This window comes from Lacerta agilis, chromosome 2 (genome assembly GCF_009819535.1).
Source record: "Lacerta agilis isolate rLacAgi1 chromosome 2, rLacAgi1.pri, whole genome shotgun sequence".
NCBI classification, from domain to species: domain Eukaryota; kingdom Metazoa; phylum Chordata; class Lepidosauria; order Squamata; family Lacertidae; genus Lacerta; species Lacerta agilis.
Window position 1 is genome coordinate 5,076,826 of NC_046313.1, and position 21,177 is coordinate 5,098,002.

A 21,177-nucleotide genomic window follows, 5' to 3' on the forward strand; every position below is an offset into this window, starting at 1 on the left:
AGGAATCCAACACAGATGGGAATATCCGGAAGGGATCTCCTTTTACTATAAAGATAAAAGATTTAAACTGACAGACGAATTGGAAGTGAAGAAATTCACAAGAAGATATGAAGAAGACCTGGGGAAAGCAGAAACAGCTGGACCAGCACCAAGTAAAAGCAAGATAGAACAGGGTAAGAAGAAGAAGATCAAGAAGAAAGAAGAGGAGGAGAAACTAGAGGAGCTAGGGGCGCACGGAGGAGTAGCAGAAGAAGAGGAGGAAGAAGATGGGACAACAGGAGACGAGGAGGAGGAGGAAGAAGAAGAAGAAGAGAATATCGATAATAATAATACTAAACTTTAAAAGACCTTTGAAACAGGAGAGAAAGAAACCATGGCTTTAAAGTTAATTTCGTGGAATGTGAATGGATTAAACGATAAAAATAGGAGAAACAGGATTGGACATGTTTTAAATAGAAGAAATTTGGATGTAATTTGTCTTCAAGAGACTCACATTGCAAAAAAACATAGACATGTGTTAATTAATAAAAAGCTTGGAAGAGAATTTGTCTCCTCCGACGTCTCGAAAAAGAGAGGAGTGGTAATGTATATAAAAGAGAAGCTTGAACCAAAATTGATTTCAAAGGACGAAGAAGGAAGGATTTTAATTGTGCAAATCACACTGCAAGGTGAGAAACTATTGGTAATCGGAGTATATGCACCTAATGATAACAAAGCAGATTTTTTCAAGAATTTAGAAGACCAAATGTCTGATTTCATGGATCAGAAATTGATAATGATGGGCGATTTCAATGGTGTAGTGATGCCGACGTTAGATAAATCGTTTTCAAAGAAGACAGTAAAGGAAGGCAAACTACCAAAATCTTTTTTTGATTTGACGGAAAATTTTGGACTTGTGGACATCTGGAGGTTGAAACATCCAACTACAAAAGATTTCACGTTTTATTCAGAACCAAATCAAAGTTTTGGAAGAATTGATCATATATGGATAACAAAAGAATTGATTGGGAGAGTATCTAGATGTGAGATAATACCAAGGACATTGTCAGACCACAATTCGATTGATCTGGAATTGAAGAATAAAGAGAAAAGTCCCATCAGATGGAGAATGAACGAAAGTTTATTCGACGATCCAGAAGTTGTGAATAAGGCAAAACAGGAAATAATGGATTACTTTAATCTGAATCTAAGAAAAGGAACCGGGCTTGACGTGGTTTGGGACGCGAGCAAAGCCGTGATGCGAGGATTTTTGATTCAAAAGAATAGTCAACAGAGAAAGAAAAAGGAAAAAAAGAAACAAGAAATTTTGAACCAATTAATGATTTGTGAGAAGAAATTGATATTGAAACCTATGGACAACCAATTAAAACAAAATTTAAAAATATTACAGACTCAGTTCTCCATGCTGGTGAATCAAGAGATAGAATGGAAAATTAAGCAAATGAAACAAAAAAATTTTGAATCAGCAAACAAGATTGGAAAGTTACTGGCTTGGCAATTAAGGAAGAGGCAAAATCAAAATATCATTAACAAATTGGAAATTGGAGAGAGTATAATAGAAGATCCGAAGGAAATCAAAAAAGCCTTCCAGAGATATTATAAAAATTTATACCAGCAGGAGAAAGAGAATGGAAGAAAAATAGATTTATATTTGGAAAAATATAAATTGGATAAAATTCCGAAAGAGAAAGCAGATTTTTTAAATACTCAAATTACGGCGATGGAAATACAAGAAGCAATTAAAAGGATGAAACTGGGAAAATCTCCAGGACCAGATGGACTGTCGGCAAGATACTACAAGATTCTCAGCGAACAACTGAGTCCAGTGCTGAAAGAGGTAATGGACAACATTTTGAAAGGTGGAAAGATCCCTAGTACATGGAAGGAAGCATATGTGACTTTAATACCTAAGCAAGAGACAGATCGATTAAGCGTTAAAAATTACCGACCAATCTCATTACTTAACAACGATTATAAGCTTTTCGCAGATATCATGGCTACAAGATTGAAAGCAATATTAAATGAAATAATTCATAAAGATCAAACAGGTTTTCTACCTGGCAGACAGTTAAAGGATAACGTCAGACATATTGTTGATGTAATAGAATATCTGGAAGCCAGGAATGATAAACCAGCGGTACTAATGTTCGTCGATGCGGAAAAAGCTTTTGACAACATTTCTTGGCAGTTTATGAAGAAGAGTATGGTCGGAATGGGAATAGAGGGGTCTTTTTTGAAAGGAATCGAATCAATATATTCAGACCAAAGAGCAAAATTAATAGTGAACAATGAAATAACAGAGAGTTTCGATATAACAAAAGGCACCAGACAAGGTTGCCCGCTGTCACCTTTATTATTTATAATGGTCCTGGAGATCTTGGCTAAAAGATTGAGAAACTGCCCGGAAGTAAGAGGAATTAAAGTTGGTGCAAAAGAATTTAAGCTAAAAGCCTTTGCGGATGATTTGGTGGTAACGGTAGAGGAACCCCAGAGCAGTGTTCCGAAAATATTAGATGAGATGGAGAAATTTGGTCAACTTGCAGGATTTAAATTAAACAAAATTAAAACGAAGATGATGGTGATGAACATGGAGAAAGAAAGAGTAGAAGAACTAGAGCAAAAAACCGGTATAGCGGTATCAAAGAAGGTGAAGTATCTGGGAATCTGGTTAACATCTAAAAACATTAATTTATTTGAAGATAATTACAAACCAGTTTGGAAAGAGATTAAAAAAGACTTAGAAGTCTGGACTAGATTTAAATTATCCTTCAGTGGAAGAATTGCTGCAATTAAAATGAATGTTTTACCGAGGATGTTGTTCCTATTTCAAACGATTCCGATAATCAAAGGAACAGGACAATTCAAAGAATGGCAAAAAGATTTGTCAAGATTTATCTGGCAAGGGCAGAAGCCAAGAATAAAATTCAAACTATTGATAGATAAGAAGGAAAGAGGGGGCTTTGCCCTGCCGGACTTGAAGTTGTATTATGAAGCGTCCTGTTTGTGCTGGCTTAAAGAATGGATGACATTACAGAACACTGACCTATTAGATTTAGAAGGACATGATAATAGATTTGGATGGCACTCCTATCTCTGGTATGACAAAGTAAAAGTGCACAAAGGTTTTACGCACCATGTGATAAGGAGGGCCATTTTTGAAGTTTGGGATAGGAATAAGAGTCTTTTGGAGAGAAAAACCCCATGGTGGATCTCACCGATTGATGTATTAACATTAAAGAAAGTTAACATGGAAGGTAAAAGATCCACATATGGGGACTTGTTAATGAGAACGGAAAGAGGGTGGAAGTTAAAACCATATCACCAGATTGAAGATACTTTTACAGGATGGATACAATATCATCAGGTGAATAACTTGATGTTAGAAGATAAAAAAACCGGTTTTGAGGAGAAAAAATCTAGATTACAAACTGAGCTGTTAGAAGGTAAAGGCAAATTTTTGACAAAAATGTATGACTTGTTGTTAGAATGGTATACTAAAGATGAGTTGACGAAAGAAGTAATGATAAAATGGGCTATAGACTTTGGGCATAATATAGAATATGATGCATGGACAAAATTATGGAAAGAGACGATGAAATTTACTGCATGTGTATCTTTAAAGGAAAATCTTTACAAAATGATGTATAGATGGTATTTGACTCCAGTAAAATTGTCAAAAATGTATAGAATGCATGATAAGATGTGTTGGAAATGTAGACAGGAAGAAGGGAGTTTTTATCACATGTGGTGGACTTGTGGCAAGGTCAAGGCCTTTTGGGAATCCATTTATAATGAACTTAAAAAGATGTTCAAATATACTTTCCCAAAAAGACCTGAAGCCTTCTTATTGGGTTTGATGGGAGATGAAATACCCAAGAGAGACCAAAGATTGTTCATGTATGCAACAACCGCTGCAAGAATATTGCTTGCCCAAAAATGGAAATTACAGGAATTACCAACGATTGATGAGTGGCAGACGAAGATGGCGGAATATGCTGAACTTGCAAAACTGACTGGCAGGGTCAGAAACCAGGATGACTCGAGGTTTCAAAAAGGTTGGAGTAAATTTGTGGAGTACTTAAGATTGAATAGAGGAAGTTTGAAGACACTGGTAGGATTGGAATAAACCTTTGACATAGACTTATATGGAGGAATAAAAAACTGTGCGACAAGATTGGACTACAAAACCGACTGACGTGGGGGAGGGAAGTCAAACTCGGCAGAGTTATGGGATATAATTTGTATTAGATGTTGAATTAATTTGTTGTATATTTGAAAATAATAATAAAAATTTACGTACAATATAAAAAGGTAAGTGTCACCTCCACTGTTCTGTCCACTTTTCCTTCATGCCTCACCCACCATTGGAATGAGACGTCCCTGAGGGAATGAGGTGCTTGGGCTGAAAGAGGTTCCCCACTCCTGAGGTAACAGGACCCTTCTCTATCTGAGACCCTGGAGAGCCCATGCCTTGCCACCCAAAACTGTTTTTGTAAGTTACCACTGTTTTTTTAATAATTACCACTGTCTCTATTTTCTGCATTACATTTCCTTCCGACCTCACTGTTTACAATTTCTCACATCCCCAAAATACAACCTCAGGATAACACTTCATGCTGTCATAAAGGTCCCACATGACTCTACTGATTTTCCTGGAGAGTCAATTGTAGTAGATAACAGTGAGTTATGTGGACCAACAATCTGACCCAGTATAAAGCGGCCTCCTCCCTTGGTGCTAAATGGTTCTTGTGCTGATATAAATTGTGACATGGAGTTAGGGTGCCTTAAGGGCCACCTGGGCCCTCCTTTCACAGCTTGTTCACAGAGGTCATCCAGAGATGTGGTGTTAGCTTTTCCCCAGTTACAAAGGTGCAGCTGCCCTCAACTAGAGCTGACTCCATGCTGTGGGAACATGCTTCCAGGAGAGATTTAGCACACAGACACCCTTGCTTTTGACTTTCAGACATCTTTTATAAAAGTCAATTCAAGCCACTAACTTCTAGGAATGAAACTTCATTATTTTTAATGCAAGAGGTTTGAAGATTCCAGATGTTAGAACTGCAACCCAAAGGCCTCAGCGAATGAAGCTGGCCAAGTGCAGCAGTTCAAGTTCTGGGCATCTGTGAGAAAGCTTAGGAGCCTGATGTCATCAGGGCAGCGACGAGCAAAAGCAGAAAACTCTCCATTTATGGCATGCAATGAATCGTTTTTATTTTCCACCGCTAAGTGCACACGCACACTGTAACCACTCTTTCCTCACCACAGACACAGCCAACCATCTAAAGTGTGATTGGAAAAAAGCTGGTTTTGACTTCTTCCTTAACTCAGAAACAAAAATAAGTCCGCTGTTTTGCACAGACATTGTGCAGCACTAATTTATTTAAAGAAGATTCGTTCAGGCTCTTTGTCTCATCTTTCCTTTTTTAAGCTAAATAGGATTGCAATTTTAAGCCAACTGACAGTTGAGTTATTGTACAACAAAGCATCACAATCTCAGCTGGAATGACACCATCCTGAAGTCCCCCCCCCCCCGGATTATTAAATACAACAGGAAAAAGAATGAATTTTAGACCCTCTTTTTAATGTATTGCCCATGTTTACTGCTGTCTTAGGTCAAGGGCTATTGTTATTATCCTAACAAACTGAAGTCAGCAAGTTTCATACAATATGAGTGCTTTTGACAGTTTCGCTACAAAATCAATTTCAAGGGACAATAAGCTTTCAAAGTACCTGTAACATGACCTTCCTTCTTGCTGAAAGCCACATCCAAGTGGACAAACCTATTCCATCTTTAACAGTTCTGCACCCTCAGCAAGATACTAAAATATATCCACCAAGGCATTGTGGCTTCAATAGTTTCAGAGTCAGCAGTTCCACCTTCCTTGCCCTGGAGTTTGTTGTGCCCCAGTAGATCATCCTCTCAGTTTCCATTTCAAGGGTTCTCTGCATTCCAGAGCTCCATGCAACAAATTGATTATTATTATTTTTTAAAGAGGGGAAACACTGCTACCTACAATGCATGTGACAACTTGGAAATCTCAGTTTGTTTTTATAGGCTTCTAGTCCTCAATCAATGACAAACCTAGACAGCATCTTAAAAAGCAGAGACATCACCTTGCCGACAAAGGTCCGTATAGTTAAAGCTATGGTTTTCCCAGTAGTAATGTATGGAAGTGAGATCTGGACCATAAAGAAGACCGATTGCCGAAGAATTGATGCTTTTGAATTATGGAGCTGGAGGAGACTCTTGAGAGTCCCATGGACTGCAAAAAAGATCAAACTTATCCATCCTTAAAGAAATCAGCCCTGAGTGCTCACTGGAAGGACAGATCCTGAAGTTGAGGCTCCAGTACTTTGGCCACCTCATGAGAAGAGAAGACTCCCTAGAAAAGACCCTGATGTTGGGAAAGATGGAGGGCACAAGGAGAAGGGGACGACAGAGGATGAGATGGTTGGACAGTGTTCTTGAAGCGACTAGCATGAGTTTGGCCAAACTGCGGGAGGCAGTGAAAGATAGGCGTGCCTGGCGTGCTCTGGTCCATGGGGTCACGAAGAGTCGGACACGACTGAACAACAACAACAACAACAACAACAACAACAACAACAACAAGTCCTCAATCCTACAAAGGCAGAGTTCGAAGTATGCAGGTTGGCATCCTATGGTAACATCTTTGCATCATCAAAACTGATCAAAGCTTTGAAATTCCTTGTTCCCCCCCTATTATGAATAGAAGTAACCAGGGCTGGCTCAAGACATGTTGTCACCTATGGCAAACCACATAATGGTGTCCCCTCACTAGGGCAGTGTTTTTCAACCTTTTTTGGGCAAAGGCACACTTGTTTCATGAAAAAAATCACGAGGCACACCACCATTAGAAAATGTTAAAAAATTTAACTCTGTGCCTATATTGACTATATATAAAGTAATTTTCCCACGGCACACTAGTGTGCCGCGGAACAGTGGTTGAAAAACACTGCACTAGGGAATAAATATCTACATTGGGAACAAGGGTGGGAAGAGCCCAGGAGTGCCTCCTATTCTCCAAGAGGCTGCTGCGGAAGTGACATGGGAGAGGGGAATGCCAAGGAGGCGGCAGAGACTCCAAGGAGCACATCACAGCTGCCAACGCCACTGCGGGAGCAGCAACAGGCAGGGTGTTCCTTGGAGGCTGGATCCGCTGCCCCGTGGATCCTGCCACTTGAGGTGGCTGCTTCACCTTGCCTCATGGGTGGGAGGGCCCTGCAAGTAACATGAAACAGGTTACATTATTTGTACAGGTTGCACATTTCTTTTGCCATAGGATCTGGATTACTTTGGCCCAGAATTTTTATTCAAATGCTCCCATTCCTGCCCATAACCATACCAGTCAATAACTCTGAGGTACCCACTCCCTATGTCTTAGCTTCCCAGAGTGAAAGGAGTGCTGCAAGTCCATTTGTCGCATCTAGACTTTGGACCAGAGAGTGCTTGCTTATATCCCTATAGAATCAGGTCCTCTGTTGCCGCTATGCAACAAAGCCATACTCCTTGCATCAGGCTATAAAGAGAAATATTTCACTTTTCCATTTTCAGCAGCCACTGCAAAACTGGGTAGCTATCTTACCCAGGGCCCTAACAGTAAGGCCATCCTTCAGCAGCGAGTACGTTTCTGTATCTCCTGCAAGATTTTCTTTCCTCCTTATCGCTGGGTTGAAGGGGGAGCCTCAGCTCACTTCCTGCCACAACAGATTTTTAACATGCTGCCTCTCCAGTCCTAACCACCTTATCTTATTTTACTCCACCCATCACATAGAAGGAGAATTGAGACTGATGATCAGGCGCTAGAGAATTATGTTAAGATCGGAAGGATGGAAGCTGATCATGCAAAACATAAAGCGGACAGGAGTTTTTGTGTTTGTTTTTTTTAGCTTAAGTTCCAGCAGAGGAGAGTTAGAAGGGACAAGGGACAAGCCAGGTGAAAGCAAGTAAAGTCAATAAAAGGAGGCAAGGTGGTTTGGGAATTATATTTGTTAATATAACTGAACCCTGTTAGGCATCTTTTGGCCACACCTACACTTTGCAACAGCAATAGCACATTTAATTCTACCTTCCCACATTTCGGGCAATTTATCAAGGCTCTCCACATTGCATTTTCTGCTGATGGAATGGGGTAGCTAGAAGTCTGGAATAAACACAGTAAAACTTGGGGTGGAATTACCCACTTCTCTTCATTTTTATAGGGCCCCCCATTTTTTTCCATACCTTAACATCTTTAGGGATGTCCACAAATGACATTAGGTTTGGACACTGGGTGTTACAGAGCCGCAGGAGCTTGGAACTGAACAGTTGTTGTTTTCAGTGACAGTTAAGCATCCAGTGTGATGTGCAATCCCAGTTTCAGTTACAAAAGCTCCAATTAAAATGGAATTAAGGCAAGCCAGCATGCACTTTGGCCAATGTTAGTGCCCAGCTGGAGAACTAGTTTAACAGTGTGACCCTTAGGACCAGAAGGGTTGCAGCCCCTGAAGCAACATGGATCTTTCAGCTTGTGCACGGGCTTGAACAGAGGTTTCAGGCTACAGTTAGCGGAGGGCAAGTTCACATGTTCCATTTGACAGCAAGAGCAAAGCTAAGCTGTCACATTCCAAAACTGTCTCCCAATGTTAGCTGATTGCCTGAAGAGACAACATTCTATTCCATAACGCTGACACCAGCTATGCACATCCACATTATCTCATAAGGGCAGCAATTACCCCATGGAAAATGATAACCTGTGAACCCACTTTAGATTAGGGTGCTAAAAGCCACATTACAGAACTGAGAGCTGAAATTGACTATGATCAATTTCCAAATACAGTACTCAGGTTCTTTGAACAGCCCCTGAAACTACAACAGCACTCAAATCTGCAAATGGTTACAATCAGGGACACAAGTAAAAAACAGAGGGACGGTCTTTTTCCACCCATTCGCCTGTTTTCGTCCCTGTTGGCAGTCTTCTGTTCCCCTGTGGCTTTTTGCTTTTAGGACCACAGATAGGGAACTAGAAACATTCCACCATCACTCCCAAATAAATACTAGCTAGAGTGAGTGAAAGGTACAGAGAGGTGTGTTTCTCTTGTAAGAAGCCATGGGCTTAGGGGGGGTCACTTGTCCCCCATCAAATAAAACCATAAAAATACTTAACTGACCAATCACATCATTTCTGCCCCAATAACAAAAGTCCTTCCCCCCAACAAAAAAAAAACCTGGCTACGCCCATGTAAGGTGCCGTGTAAGACACCAATGTAAGATAGAAGAATATTGCGACACACACAGAGAGAATCCAGGAAGAAATAGAGAGAGAAAAACTAAATTCCTGCTGTTTTACTCCTTTTCTTGGCTGGATATTCTTGTCCCTTACAGGGTTGCTCATTCAACTACTCTTCCTTAGTATTTATGTAAAGAGAGGGCAGAGAAAAGCCAAGAAAGAAGCAAGATAGGCATGACAGAAGACAGTGCCAACATTTGTGCATGAGCTAGTTAATAGGAGGATGGGCTGCGTGGGAGGGTGGGAAAAGGTAACCGCCTCCAGGAAGGGCATCTACACAGCTAGAGAAGCACTGCAGAGAGATGGGAGTTAGGAAAGCAGGAAAATCAAATAGGATTCCCTCAAGGGGGAGGGAGGAGCGGGAGGGTTCTGGAAGGAAGTTGTAAGGGGAGCTAAATGGGGAAGCAGATGATAAAACGATGGATCAAAATAGTTAAAAGATGCAGAAAGGAGAGCTTTAGAAAGCAGGAAACCTATCAAGAGAGCAGGAGGAGTTACAAATTGCAGGAGGGTGCTAAATGCAGCAGCTGTTTTGCAAGAGGGTGTGAACATGTGCTTCTCCCCAAGCCACAGCATCTAGCCAGAGGATACTGCCTTTTTCCTTCCCCTCCTAGATGCAGTTTCATTTCTTCTCTCATGCAGAGCAGTGAAACATGGAAAGTTACAGGTTGATGGCTGCAAGCACCCTTCTAAGACAAAGCAGCTGGAAGGTGAGCAGAGGGAGATAATAATACTACTACTGCTTAATAATACGTTGCATTTCTATTGCTCAGAACGCTTTGCATGTCCACTGCTATCCTTCCAATAGCCCTGTGACATAGGCCAGTATTATTCCCATTTTGCAGATGAAGCCCGAGGCTAACTGCTCCCCTGTTTTCTTTGCCAAGGAGAAATGGAAGGGAAAACCTGGGATGCCAGCAGAAGCAATGAGATTCACCCACATATATTTTGCTTTCCACAGGCCTGGTCAAGACACCCACAAGGAAACTAAGGATGGAGCAGGGCATGGAGTTAGGCGTCAAAAATGCAGGAGTGCAACAGTGTATACTCAGCATCACTTTATGCAGGTTAAAAGACACCTGAATGATTGTTGCAAGAAAGTAAGTTCTGAGGGCGGTCTGGGGCCACACAGTGCGGCCCTCAGCAGGTTTGGACAGTATGTATGAGATCCACCATGGAAGGAAGGTGGTGATTATAAATGCACTAGATAATAAGGAGCCTCCAAGTGAGCAGGCAGGGAAGATTTACAAAATCAAATCTTTAGAGGCTTCAGAGGCAGCTGCTACAGGCATGTGTGTCAAGGCAGGCAAACCGAGAAAACATTTTAGTGGGCAAGTAACTTTCACGTGCTTCCTTCTTGGACGCTGGATCACCGCCCCGCAACTGTATTTTTACCAAAAGGTCCAATATTTGGCCACTCACCCACCCCTTTCAAAATAAGTCTTGCAGGAGCAGGAAACCGACACCCACGAAAGCAGCCACGCATGCGAAACAGAGAATGCGTAAATATTCCGTATGTGCGCATCCAAGGCAAGAGGATCTGGGCATGGTTGAGGTCCTGCGATCCAAAAGCTCCCGCCTTGTTTTGCCGCTCATTTTCTTCCCCGGGGAACTTCCTCGGCGTTAGGGGACCCAAGGGGAGGAATCCCGCCGGAGCCCCCACTGACACCCCGTGTAAAACGGCATAGCATAGCTCTTACCCAGGCGGGCAGCTCGCTCTGCCCCAGGCTTCGGCCCAGCCCCGTGGCGCTCACCGCAGCCTCTTCGTCCCCCAGGAACAACCCGGCCGCTCGCAGAGACCGCTCTTTGCTCATCCGCCGGCCCCGCCACCCCATGTACAGGGCCACGCCGGCCACCACGAAGCCCAGGCTGAGCCCCGCCCGGCCCGCCAGGTACACCGGCAGCAGCCACAGCAGCCGCCGCCCGATCGCGCCCAGCGCCGCCAGGGCTTCCGCGGAGCCGATGCCCCCAGGCAAGCGAGAGCCGGGGCCGCTGGAGCCGGAGGAGACCCCCGCGGCCGGATCCGGCGTCCCCGCCGCCGCTGCTTCCTGCTCCGGGGCCCGCTCCATGGTTCTCCCGCCTTGGACACAGGAACCCGCGACTCTCGCACTGCGGCTAAGCGAGGCAACTCGCGAGCTCCCGCGGCTGCTGCAGTCCGGGAACGAGTCTCGCTCTCTCCGCCCGCGGATTGGAAGGCGAGGTTCCGAGGGTGGAGCCGAGCTCGAGGCTAGGCGGGGGGCGCCGAGCCCCGTGATTGGACAAAGGAAGAGGAGGAGGAGCCAGGCGGCGGAGAGAAGCCGCGCCCCTCCATTCCGATTGGGCAGCTGCCGTTCCAAGAGAAAGAAAGTAACGAAAGCCTGGCACCTCCCCCTTTCGTCTCTCAAGTCTGCAGTTCCTTCGGGGCTGGCTGCTGTCCGCATGCCCGGCAGACAGAAGAATTGACCCTTTTTTTTCTTTGAGGGGCTCCGATGGGTCTTGGGCAGGGAGAGAGGGAGGCGTGGTAGCCCTTCTGTGGTTCCTTAGCCTCGGGGCGCAATTCCAGCTGCTGCTGCTTCTTCTTTTAATTACAAGAGGTTCCAAAACAAAGTTTCCAAGCACATTACCAGCCCGCAAGACTTCCTCCCCCTCAGGGGCGTAGCAAGGTAAATTGGTACCCGGGGGGCGAATATTTTTTTTGTCAACCCCCCCCCCCTGCATGGGAAGGTCAGGTGGTACCAGGTGCAGAAAATTCCTTGTCAACCCACCCTCCATTGATCCCCCCCCCCGCGCAAAAAAAATGTTTTACATTATTTCATATTTTCTTACAAAGGAATAATAACAAGTAATAATTAAAAAAACCTTTCATTTATATCCCACCCTCCCCGGCCAAAGTCGGGCTCAGGGTGGCTAACATCAGATACATAACATTGGTATAAAATCAAACAATAATTAAATTACCTCCTAAAAACATCTCAAAAACAAATTAAAGTCTAATTAGATGGCTTTCCACAGGGTTAGGGTTGGGAACAGTAAGTGTTCTCTGAACTGAAATTCCAGCCTTCATGACATAGGAAAACAGCCAAATGAACAGCTATTTTGGTGGAGGGTCAAGATATTAACTGATATGCATGAAATTTCATATATAGCTATATAATCCCTAGTATAGTAAGATAAGACCTTCGGAGCAGGCATTTTAAAAAAAAAAAAAATCAAAAAAAATTTTCCCCAAAAAATTGTTCCTTGATAATTTCTCACCCCCTCCATTATGGAACCCGGGGCGGCCCGCCCCCCTCACCCCCCTTGCTACGCCCCTGCTCCCCCTATTCCAGCCCATTCAGAGAATCGTAGAATTGCAGAGCTCGAAGGTACCCCTAAGGGTCATCTAGTCCAACCCCCTGCAATGCAGGAATCTTAACTAGATCGTACATGACAGATGGCCATCCGGCCTTTGCTTAAAAGCCTCCAAGGAAGGAGAATCCACCACCTCTTGCGGGAGTCTGTTCCACTGTCGAACAAGCTCTTACCGTCAGAAAGTTAAAACAAAATAAAATAAAAAATTCCTTCCAGTATGACCTTGGAGACCAACTAAGTTAGTTCTTGGTATGAGCTTTCGTGTGCATGCACACTTCTTCAGACACACTGAAACGGAAGTCACCAGACCCTTAAATATAGTGAGGGAGTAGGGAAGGGTATTACTCAGAAGAGTGGTGGGAATGGGTGATTGGCTGATAGGTGTGGAAAACCTGTTGACGACTTAACGACTGCAATTGGTCTTACAGGAAAAGGCAAGGGGTGAGATGGCTAAAGATAGCTTTGTCATGTATAATGAGATAAGAATCCAATGTCTTTGTTCAGACCAGGTTTCTCCATGGTTTTAAGTTTGGTGATTAGTTGCAATTCAGCCACTTCTCTTTTCAGTCTATTTCTGAAATTCCTTTGTATTAAGACAGCTACTTTGAGATCTTTTACAGAATGTCCTGGGAGATTGAAGTGTTCTACTGGTTTCTCTGTCTTGTGATTCCTGATATCAGATTTATGTCCATTTATCCTTTGGTGTAGGGTTTGGGCCTGTTTGTCCAATATACCTACCGTCAGAAAGTTAGTTAGTTAATTTCTGTACCACCCTTCACCCAAGGAGCACAATAAAAAGCACAAAAATACGTAACATAGTAACAAACAAAAATATTACCCTCCCCACACACAGAATCTTCACAAACTCTACAAATCAAAGCAATGCACATCTGTGTTACAGCAACAGCGAAGGTGAGGCACCGTGTGTGGATGGCTTTTGGATGTTGCTGGACTCCAACTCCCATCAGCACCAGCCAGCATGACAAGTGAAAGGAATTATGAGACTCATAGTCCAGTAACATCTGGAGGGCCCTGTCCCTGTGCTGTGTAATAGTGACTATTGTGTACAGAGTTAATTTTCCCCACCGTGAATCATCTTTTTACACTTCTGTTTTCCGGTGTAGCAAGACTTCTAGATGACGTTGAATCTTGCTTGCTTGCTCTTTATAGCCATTATCCAGAGCTATCCTTCTGTTTCCGGAATTACAGTATATGAAAATAAAAGAGTAGTTTGGAATGTTATTCGAATTAGCTACTCAACAGTTTAAGAGAAAGGAAGTAATTGAATAGGCCATTGGTATTGTACTTTCCTCTGCACCATGTGTTTATATTAATACAAAAGTTTTAATTTCACACTCATTTTTTTTTAAATGAAGTCTAAATATATAGGGACTATCCATACAGCATGCTACAATTTTAAGGGCCTTGTCACTATTTGCCTCAGCCCAGACTTTGCTATCCCCTCTTGATTCATGAAGACAAGAAACAAAACATGAGCCTCTAAAATACCCTCTGTAAAGTTAGAGAACCTCTCCCTTTAAACAACACTTGTTTAGAATTATGAGAATTCAGTGAGATTTATATTTCTAGTTTGAATCTGAGGCTTCATTTAAAGTCCTATTCTGTAAACTGTTCAGGGACCTTCATTACTGGGTAGTACCGGTATATCTCACTGATTTTCATTTTAAAAATCAATGAAATAAATACATTCTCCTTTAAACCTCAGTAACCACAATTTAAAGCACTCAAAACTATCCTTGGCAAGGTACCGGTATATATTCCAATTAGTTTTTATTTCATTGACTCTACCCCTTTCAGTGTGGCATCTCAGCTTTCTACTACACCCCTTCTTTGAGATAAAATATGTGATTATGTTAAATAACCATAACTTTTGTAGTAAAATTCTAATGCCGTGTTGACGGGTATCCTTAATGCTGGTGAATTCTCTAGATGGGTTCCAGAGACCAGCTGCAAGTTCAAGGGCTGAACGTGCAATTACAAAAAAACATAGTAACAATTTATCTTTTTATCAGGCAAACTGTACCAGCTTTATCTTATTTGCATGTTGCAGCTCTGCGTACATTTCCTCCTCTTTCCCACTACCCCCACACCAACAACTGTGTCATTTCCCACTTCCCTGCTGCTTACTGAAACACAAACACACTTTCCCTACATCTGAATTCCCAAGACTGAGGCATTTGCCTGCTTGTAACACAGTGAGGAGGAATTAAAGAACCTTTTAATGAGGGTGAAAGAGGAGAGCGCAAAATATGGTCTGAAGCTCAACATCAAAAAAACTAAGATCATGGCCACTGGTCCCATCACCTCCTGGCAAATAGAAGGGGAAGAAATGGAGGCAGTGAGAGATTTCACTTTTTTGGGTTCCACGATCACTGCAGATGGTGACAGCAGTCACGAAATTAGAAGACGCCTGCTTCTTGGGAGAAAAGCAATGACAAACCTAGACAGCATCTTAAAAAGCAAAGACATCACCTTGCCGACAAAGGTCCGTATAGTTAAAGCTATGGTTTTCCCAGTAGTAATGTACGGAAGTGAGAGCTGGACCATCAAGAAGGCTGATCGCCGAAGAATGGATGCTTTTGAATTATGGTGCTGGAGGAGACTCTTGAGAGTCCCATGGACTGCAAGAAGATCAAACCTATCCATTCTCAAAGAAATCAGCGCTGAGTGCTCACTAGAAGGACAGATCCTGAAGTTGAGGCTCCAGTACTTTGGCCACCTCATGAGAAGAGAAGACTCCCTAGAAAAGACCCTGATGTTGGGAAAGATGGAGGCCACAAGGAGAAGGGGACGACAGAGGATGAGATGGTTGGACAGTGTTCTCGAAGCGACTAACATGAGTTTGGCCAAACTGCGAGAGGCAGTGAAGGATAGGCGTGCCTGGCGTGCTCTGGTCCATGGGGTCACGAAGAGTCGGACACGACTGAACGACTGAACAACAACAAACACTGTTATTATCAATACAAACACTGTCCATGAGGATTTGTGTGACTTCTTCCTGCTCTGTCAAACAAGGTTTCATTTAAGCAGGAGACTGAGGCTCAGAACACGTTGAGAATAAAGCAAAAATTCATATAAAAAGTTGTTTTCCTTACTACCAGGTACGAATGGGCAAGTCACAAACGCCGGAGAAGTGGGGCACCAAAAACAAAGGCAAGACCTTCTGAAACAGGCTTGAAGATCTGCATCTTTATTTTCAGAAATAATCTCTCTTGCCATTCTTGAAACAGATGTGGTCCAACAGAATCCTCTTTCCATGTCTATTGCGCTCATCATCTAGGAAGCTGCCTGGCACCATGCTTGCTAAACAGCTGTATGCATTCCTCTAATGCAGTGGTTCTCAAGCTTTTTTTCTCTGGGCAACAATTTCAGAATAAAAGTTCGCTTGCGCCACACCAAATTTTTTTTATTGAAAAGAAATACAGTGGAAAACAAAAAGAAACAACTCCTAGCAGTGCTTGATTTATAACACAGAACACAACTAGTACTTTATAATATGGTCATGGGGACATACAGAAAGTTTAAAACAATGCAGCTACATAAGAACATGAATTATTCCTAAAATACAATATTGATTGTCCTTGAATCTCCCTGCCACACCAGTGTGATGCATCACATCCCTTCAGAACCACTTTTCTAGTGAGTCCTCCCCTCCCCCCGCAAAAAAAGCTATATAAATGGGCAGAATTATGTCCTACAAATTTCATAGGAGCTACACTGACCTGCTACTTGGGAGTGTTGCCTTACCGTTCTGCCAAGGAATGTTACAGTAATACATTTGATATTTGGGTGTCACATTACCTAGGTCTAAATTGACAACGATAATATGTTTGGTATATTATATTGCAGTTGTTTATCTGGCATGGTCCTGCCAGGAAGCAAGTCAATTTTACACGTGCAAAGGTGGTAAACAGAGCAGTTAAGAGATGAACAGACTAATCCATCAAAACCACACATTCCTGCAGGGATTTATTTTGTGGAATTTCAACTGAAAAGTGGTGTGTGTGTGTAGCATTTGGATCTTCCATCTTCGGCAATAATGTATCTTGCTTTGGCTCCGCTGATTACTATTGTGGCATAATCCCCCGGTCTCTGCTTACCAGCTGCTAAGGTAGCGTCTACATTGGATTCTTTGGGCTCCTTCCTTACCTACACTGGACTTGAAGCAGGCATAGGCAAACTCGGCCCTGTTTTGGGACTACAACTCCCATCATCCCTGACCACTGGTCCTGTTAGCTAGGGATGATGGGAGTTGTAGTCCCAAAAGAGCTGGAGGGCCGAGATTGCCTATGCCTGACTTGAGGTAAGGGGTGGGGGGAATGAAAACACCACCGTGTTTTCTCTCCATGGCTAACCTATTCGGGGTTTACGAGGTGGTGCAGATCCCAGGGAAGTTCACATTTTTACTTCCGTGACCTGGAAATTGTGCCACAGAATACACAGACATTACAGAGCTGAAAAGGGTTGTGGTTTGCTCAGCCATCAAGGCTCTGCATTGTCGTTGCTGTCTGAAGCAAAACGAAAGCACAGGAAAGGGACAGGATTCTTCCCAAGGTCACCCTGTGCATCAATAACCCTATTCTTATGCAGAGTGAGGTGTGCACCCCTAAGGCACTGAAATCCTCATGCTGCACAGGATCAGGCTCCATTCCCTTTGCACACACATTTATAGACTATTCATGTGGTGCTTGGCAGGAACAAATAAATAAATAAATACTTCCTGCATTAGCTGATTACATTTCTCATAAGCTTATCTTGCTAGAAGCATTTTTGGTGCAACAGAGTAGCTGTTACTTACTTGCCGAGCACATATCACAGGATGAGCAAAGAAGCTTTTTAATACACAACTGGCAGCTGAGGCCGTCTCTCTTGGCTTACCCATTTCACTGTTTAACTTAAATTACAGACAGTTCCAGAACGCTGTTACAACACAAGAAAAAGCACCATTAATGATGCCACTTGCTGAGGTCTTCATCAAATATTATTGGCACTGAAATTCGGAGTTCTGAATTTACAATTAGTGTGATGGACTGGCTGGACACAGAGGAATAGTGAGAGGCACCAAGGGAAGAAGGCTCAAAGCCCAGGGAGTGGTGGTGGTGGGACAACAATGAGTGGTCAGAGGAAGAAGAGGGAACAGACGGGGAGGAGGAGGTATCGGAAGCTGAAGAGGTAACAGGATTTAGTGAGCAGGGAGAGTCTGCGGCAGAGAGAAGTCCGGAAGCAGAAGCTGGAGCAGGAAAGTGGGAGGACAGAGGCCAAGTAGCAGAGATGAGTCAGGCTGGTGAAGAAGCCAGGGTGTCTTCCCCTCCTGCTGTGACAGCCTCCTCTCCCCCAGGACCTGGAGAGGTATGAAGTGAGAGGAGCAAAGGCGGGCATAGCAGTGGAGTCTCCAATTGGTTGCGAAGGACCCGGGGGAGCAGGAGTCAGGAGCAGGTCAGCAAGAAAAACACCAGTGTCAGTGATGTTGATTCTTTGTTCAAAGAAACCAAAACAAGTCAGGCCTAATGATCTCAACAACTCTTCCCAGCAGGTTGCAAGGACGGAAGGTCCCCATCTTCCCACAGCTGTCTAGGTCCCCTCTTCTCCAAAGTATTTCCAAGCAACCAAAAAATAAAAGCTAGAAGACAATTTTCTACCTGCGATCCCTTAGGAGATGTTTACTCATGCTGCCACTTTCAATTACAACTGGGTAGAAATTATGGGAGGAACAAGAACATCTTGTTATAGGGAAAGGGAAGAGCACAGACACCCACATGCCCCTCCCCAAAAGCTGCCTATGGGAGGGTCAGGAGAATCTCCGGAAAAGCATGCTGTGGAGGAGAATTTCCCGTCTCCCACTCAATGAAGAATTCGAACTCAGGTTGCATCGTCTACCAAAATCTTTAATGCTCAGATCAGTGTGACAGATGGGCAAAATGCTATTCAAAGGCACAGCAGGCGCTACACATAGCCAAGCAAGTGAAGACACCGATCCAGGAACGACACATACCCCAGCTTAGGTGCTAACCCCTCTTAAGCCCCCTCCCCAATAAAATATTTGAAGGGGCTGGCACTGGCGGAGGAACAGGGGTCCAGGGGAAGCGCACTGCCCCTGGCAGCACGAACCCAGTGGGGTGCCATTGTGGCTGCCCCCCCACGCTGGGTGCCACGCCCCCGCATGCGGCACACCACGCCCCCAGGATGCATGTCATGCCCCTGCGGGCAGCGTGCCACACCCCCAGGACGTGCGCCAGCCACGCCCCTGCCTGCTCTCCGCTGCCCCCTGCCGGTGCTTGAAGCTCCACCACTGGGGGCTGGGCACACACACCCCAAAAAAGTTGATGGGTATTGCCATTCAAATGGTGTGTGCCAGGTCATGTGACTGGTTATGTAGGGCAGGGCTTACCACCCCCCCAATATTTTATTCAAGTTGGCACCCCAGCAACCTTGTTATTAGGGAGCGGGGTGAGCACTAATTTCTCACCCATGCGCATTGATCCCATGTTGAAAACAAACATATTTGTATCCACTGTATTAATGGGCCACAGTCTTCCCCACTACAGTGAGATGTATAGTATTCCTATGTAGAATTAGAGGGTGACATAACACATCAGTCATACTCAGGGTAATATCATATACCCAACTAAGTTGTACTCGGAATCACTGAAATCAATGGGTCTAGTGACTATCACTTTGTAGGATATAACCTAATATTTTTAAATACGCATCTACACACAGCATATGCAAATCGGTGTCCATTCATTTGGCCAAGTGTCAATGGCTACTCTAATTTCTGCAACTGGGAGTATCTAGGGATGATCCTGAGGATGTTCCGTCTAACTTGGGGATTTTACTCAATCCCCTTGTGAGTTTTTGAGATTTCCTACAACACCTACTGTAGCCATAAGGATCTGACAAGGGGTGGGGCCTTTCAGATATTACTGGATGGCAACTCCCTAGATGCCCGGTCCTTGGCCATGCTGGCTGAGTTGATGGGAGTTGTAGTCAAAAGCAGCCAGAAAAGGCACCTGTTCTTCACCACTGAGGAACCTGAAGCCAACTTACTTGGGAGTAAGGCCCAAAGAATTCAATAGGGCGTACTTCTCTGGACACAGGATTGTGCTGCATTTTGCTTATTCAAAGAAGCTTTTATAAAGAAGAAGAAGAAGAAGAAGAAGAAGAAGAAGAAGAAGAAGAAGAAGAAGAAGAAGAAGAGGAGGAGGAGGAGGAGGAGGAAGAGAAGGAGGAGGAGGAGGAGGGAGCAGTAGCAGCTGGAATTCTCAGGCTGCACAATACTAGAAGCCTGAATTTGCACAGAATAATTAGGGGTCAATATGTCATCAGCTGAACAGTAAAAACAAACGTGGCTCCACTTCACATGGCACAAAGTGTTTTTTTTGTACCAGGTCTGTGCTCTTTCCTTTAAAAGAAGCCTGTAGCAGATCTGATTACATCTGCCTCTCCCTTAGAGTTTAAACAGAATATGCAACAAGCAAATATGGAATTGGTCCAGGTTTATGTTATAAAATACTCTGTCATATGTGAAAGCTCAGCTCCAGGCTCTCAGTCCAACTCCTGGTAAATAAAAACCACCCAGGGGCTATCGTGCCATCTAGTGGCAGAAGTGTATTGCAAGACGGCCAGCTTGTTTTAATGCAAAGGAGCGGCACAGACATCTGTGGCCCCAGGGCTGCTTTGAGTATTCATCAAGATTTCTAAACCATTATATTTCTTGTGCCCAGGGAGGATGGCGATATATCACAACATCCCCAGCATTCTTAGTTATTCCAATTAAATGTTGTTAAAAACCAATCACACCAGAGAGGCAGTTCCCCGTAGCTTAGCTTTCCCCAACCTGGTGCCTTGTCTGGGGAAGATGGAGCTGTAGTTGCAGTCCATTTTCTGTGGCAGACCCTGGGCTGTGGGACTCCCTTCCCACAGAGGTGCACCTTGCACCTTCACCAGGAACCTTTTGCTAAATGCTGAAGACACGCCTCTTCCACCTGGCCTTTGACACCTGACATTTGCATTTTCAGGACTCACCCTATTCCTGTGACTGTAATTTGTTTCAGCACTTTTAATACTGATTTTTTAAATTGTTGTAACCAGCCATGGGATCTGCTGGTGAAGGACAGGTAAAACAACAAACAAACATTGCAGCACTGCAATTTGTGCTCCTCTCATGTAGCACACAGTGAGACTGAAGCATAGGATTGCACTCCAGAAAACAAAACACAGTTTGCCCCCAAAATTCTCAGAGATACAATTTGTGTTTTTAAAGTGAGGGTGCATTTTGGCCAATTATACTATTGGTGCTCCGACATATCCTTATTTTAGTTTGATTTAAGTTTTGATCTCATGTTATTTTAAATAACTGATTTTATATTTGATCTTTGCTGTTGGTAAAATTATACTGAGCATTTCATGAAAAGGTGGCAAATCTATTTACTGCAAGTTAGATTCCTTGGTAGAAGAAAAAACTGGTACTTGTGTTCCCCAAGCACGCACTTTAGCAGTTATCAGAATATTCAGCTGTGTTTAATATTTCAAATTCACC

At 43.6% G+C, this 21,177-nt stretch overlaps 1 protein-coding gene across 2 annotated transcripts in view; it reads right to left on the bottom strand.

The window, feature by feature from the left end:
* ESYT1 (extended synaptotagmin 1) overlaps nucleotides 1-11,356 on the bottom strand; it is a 71,029-nt gene extending 59,673 nt beyond the window's left edge. For both annotated transcript variants that reach the window (XM_033137939.1, XM_033137947.1), the window contains exon 1: nucleotides 10,988-11,356. In XM_033137939.1, the coding sequence (XP_032993830.1) occupies nucleotides 10,988-11,356 (369 nt within the window). The remainder of the gene's footprint in view (nucleotides 1-10,987) is intronic.
* Nucleotides 11,357-21,177: the final 9,821 nt, after the last annotated feature.